This window comes from Montipora capricornis, chromosome 5 (genome assembly GCF_036669925.1).
Source record: "Montipora capricornis isolate CH-2021 chromosome 5, ASM3666992v2, whole genome shotgun sequence".
Lineage (NCBI taxonomy): Eukaryota > Metazoa > Cnidaria > Anthozoa > Scleractinia > Acroporidae > Montipora > Montipora capricornis.
In genome coordinates this window covers 29,773,059-29,776,305 of record NC_090887.1, presented here as the reverse complement: position 1 = coordinate 29,776,305, position 3,247 = coordinate 29,773,059, and the positions used below count along the sequence as shown (strand labels likewise).

The 3,247-nt window shown below is 48.1% G+C and overlaps 1 protein-coding gene across 1 annotated transcript; it reads left to right on the top strand.

Annotated features, from left to right (window-relative positions):
- The first annotated feature begins 1,058 nt into the window (after positions 1-1,058).
- On the top strand, positions 1,059-1,622 carry LOC138048680 (uncharacterized). The gene has a single exon (XM_068894825.1). The coding sequence runs from the start codon at positions 1,059-1,061 to the stop codon at positions 1,620-1,622; it is 564 nt and encodes a 187-aa protein (XP_068750926.1).
- Positions 1,623-3,247: the final 1,625 nt, after the last annotated feature.

Below are 3,247 nucleotides of genomic sequence, written 5' to 3'. Positions count from 1 at the left end.
CCTTGCAGTTTGCCTGCCGTGTCATTTCCCCGGGTCGCGCCTTTCTACAGCGCATTATTCAACTGAACAAGGGCCATAACCACCCGGGGCAGGTTATTTTTCTCAACAACGACTTTCGCAAGGATGTTGTCATGTGGCAACTTTTCCTCTCCCACTGGAATGGGGTAAGCCTTTTCCTTCTCCCCTACTCTGAACCCTCCCCACAAATTCACTTGTTCACCGATGCATCCGGCGCCATCGGCTATGGGGCATTTTTCAATAACCTTTGGTTCCAGGGTGGATGGCTCCCTGAACACTTCTATGGGCATCAGCATTACATGGCAGGAGCTTTTCCCTATCTATTTGGCGTGCATAGTGTGGGGCCCCCTTTGGGCAAACCGCAGAATTTGCTTCCATTGCGACAATCAGGCTGTGGTTGCTATACTATCCTCTAAGAGCTCAAGAATCCCTCGTGTAACGAACCTTATCCGTCTTATTACTTTCCAAACCTTAAAATACAACTTTACCTTCACTGCCAAACATGTCCCCGGGCTAGACAACAGCATTGCTGATAGTCTCTCTCGCTTCCAGGTGTCCCGGTTCCGCCTCCTCGCACCAGATGCATCGCCTACTCCCTATCCCATCCCTGCTTACCTGCTGAGGGTCTAACCATGCAAGCGGCCAATTTCATTTTCAAGTCTATTGCCACCTCACCCCGTCGATCTTATTCCGCTGGGGAACGTCAATTTATCCGTTTTTGCCTTGGTCATCGCTTAGTGTCGCCGGGGTACCCCTTGTTGCCTGCCCGCGAAACAACTTTGATTCATTTTGTAACACACCTGTCATCTTCAGTTTCCCATGATACTATTAGGGTCTATCTGGCAGCAGTTAAAAATTTGCATGTTGAGTTTTGCTATTCCCTGGATTTCGCCTCTATGCCGCTCCTTTACAAGACGCTTCGCGGAATTAAGACGTCCCTCGGTACTCCTAAGCGAACCCGCCTTCCCATTACAATCTCTATGCTACATAGTATTCATGACAAATTATAACCAGGCCAGTCTCTTGATCCCGACTCATCCATGCTATGGGCGGCCTTCACTTTGGCTTTTTTTGGTTTCCTTCGCTGCAGTGAATTCACTCGCAGTGGTACCTTTGACATCACCTCCCAGATGTCAAGGTCGGACATCACGTTTCAGCCATCTATTTTTCGGCCTTCTTCATTAGAAGTTACTATTAAGAAGTCCAAAACCGACCCTTTCCGGGAATCAGCCAAGCTCGTTATTGCTAAATCAAACTCAACGGTCTGCGCTGTCACCGCTCTCAGAGATTACATGCTCCAAACATCAACACAAGGACCTGCCCAGCCCCTCTTCCAGTTTTGCGATGGCCGTTACCTCACCCGTTCCTCCCTTACCAGTAATCTACGAGCCCTCCTACACGTCTGTGGTGTGAACAGCACCCACTATGCTTCCCACAGCTTCCGCATTGGAGCCGCAACTACGGCTGGTGCCGCTGGTCTACCTGATTGGCTGATTAAAGTCCTTAGTCGCTGGAGATCCGATGCCTACCAGAGCTACATCTTGACGCCAAAGGAAACAATCTTACAAGTGCCACAGAACCTCGCCTCTTGCCCTGACGTTTAATCACTAATAACTTTGTTTGTCTGTTTACCCGTACAGCCGCTTGAGAACACTTGCTGTCTCTTGGGACTTGGACGCTACGGGGTTTTATACATGTTATTAGTTTATATTTTTAGATTCATCTTTTAGTCAGTAATAACTTTGTTGTCCCTTTACCTGTACAGCCGCTTGAGAACACTTGCTGTCTCTTGGGAATTGGACGCTACGGGGTTTTATACTAGTTATTAGTTACTATTCTTTAGATTCTACTCTTATTCCCTAGTTAGAAACTACATGACTATAGGATGTTATTACGCAGGTCTGATCCTCTACACCCCACTCCCCCAAATTCTCGGCCTTCGTCCTCCCCTTGGGCCAACAAGGGCCTCGCTCCCCTTTCCCCTTGTAGTTTGGTGGAGAAGGGGTCTTGAGGATCGGCCTCAGCACAGGGTAACCTTCGCATTGCTCGGCCTTTGGGCGGGGAATTGCTGCCTGCGGCACCCCTTCAGCCCTATGCTGAAGCCCCGTCAGGGAGGGGGCATGTTGTTCTACTGCTGGACTGGGTTAACTTGGCCCCAGGACATTATGCCAGCCACCATGCCTGCCTTGTAACACAGGCACGAGGCACCCCCTCAGTCTGGCGACATGTGCGGAGGACCCTCATCCGGTCCCTCCGATCGGTGGTTTCATCCGAGCCTTGCCGGCATATTCCCTGCCCAACTTGGCTCACAAATTGTGTTCTGTGTTGTTTTTTCGTGAGTAATAACATTAACTTCTCTGCATTTATTTCTTCGCACGCTGCAAATTCTTCTGAGATCTCGCTCGCTCGACTCTAGAGTGAGTTACTTGACTTGCCTTGATCGTTTCAATGTCTTTATCTAAGTCTAGGTCCCGCTTTTCAAGAAGTTTTTCACGAACTCTGTCATCCTTCACACCAAGAATCAGTCGGTCGCGAACAAGAGATTCGCGCAGTGTTCAGAACCCGCCTGTCATCAAAGAAGTTATGTAACTATCAAGCGGTTTATCCGACGACTGTTCACGTTTAAAATTACACCTTTCATAAGTCTCATTTCGTGCCGGTGAACAACGCTCTTCGAACTTTTGGAGTACCTGGTCGATCTTCAGAGCGTCTGAAGAATTACCCCATTGAAAGTGTTACGTATGTCCATCCCTTCTTTGCCGATAACATTTAACAGCGAAGTCACCCGAACTTCCTGTGATTTCTTGTGAATACCAGCCGTTAACTCGTAAAACTTCCATTCACGACGAAACGATTCCAATTTTGCCTTTGATGCAAACGATCAGAAAGATTGAGTGGAGAAGGAATCTTTGCTGTAGTGCTGACAGCTGCCATGTTGATGAAATTAGACTTGCCACAAGTCGACCTTACGAGAATCCCAAGAAAAAAATGTTTTGGCGAGTGAAGCGAGATTTTTCGGACGCGAAGCGGATAAGCGAGCGACGAAGTCGCGATAGTTCGATTCGTCTGGCTTGCAAGGTTTTCATTTGCGTTTCGCGCCAAACAGGGGATGACGTCATTCGCAAGTGGCACAATCCGACGAAACAATCGAACTCGTTTGTTTCTCCGAAATCGAAAGAAGAAATTTGTTTACTTTGAGCTAAAGGCGTCAGAAACAAAGACGAAATAA

Coding starts and splice junctions, on each gene's coding strand:
- LOC138048680 (XM_068894825.1), top strand. CDS start 1,059: ATGCTATGGGCGGCCTTCACTTTGGCTTTTTTTGGTTTCCTTCGCTGC.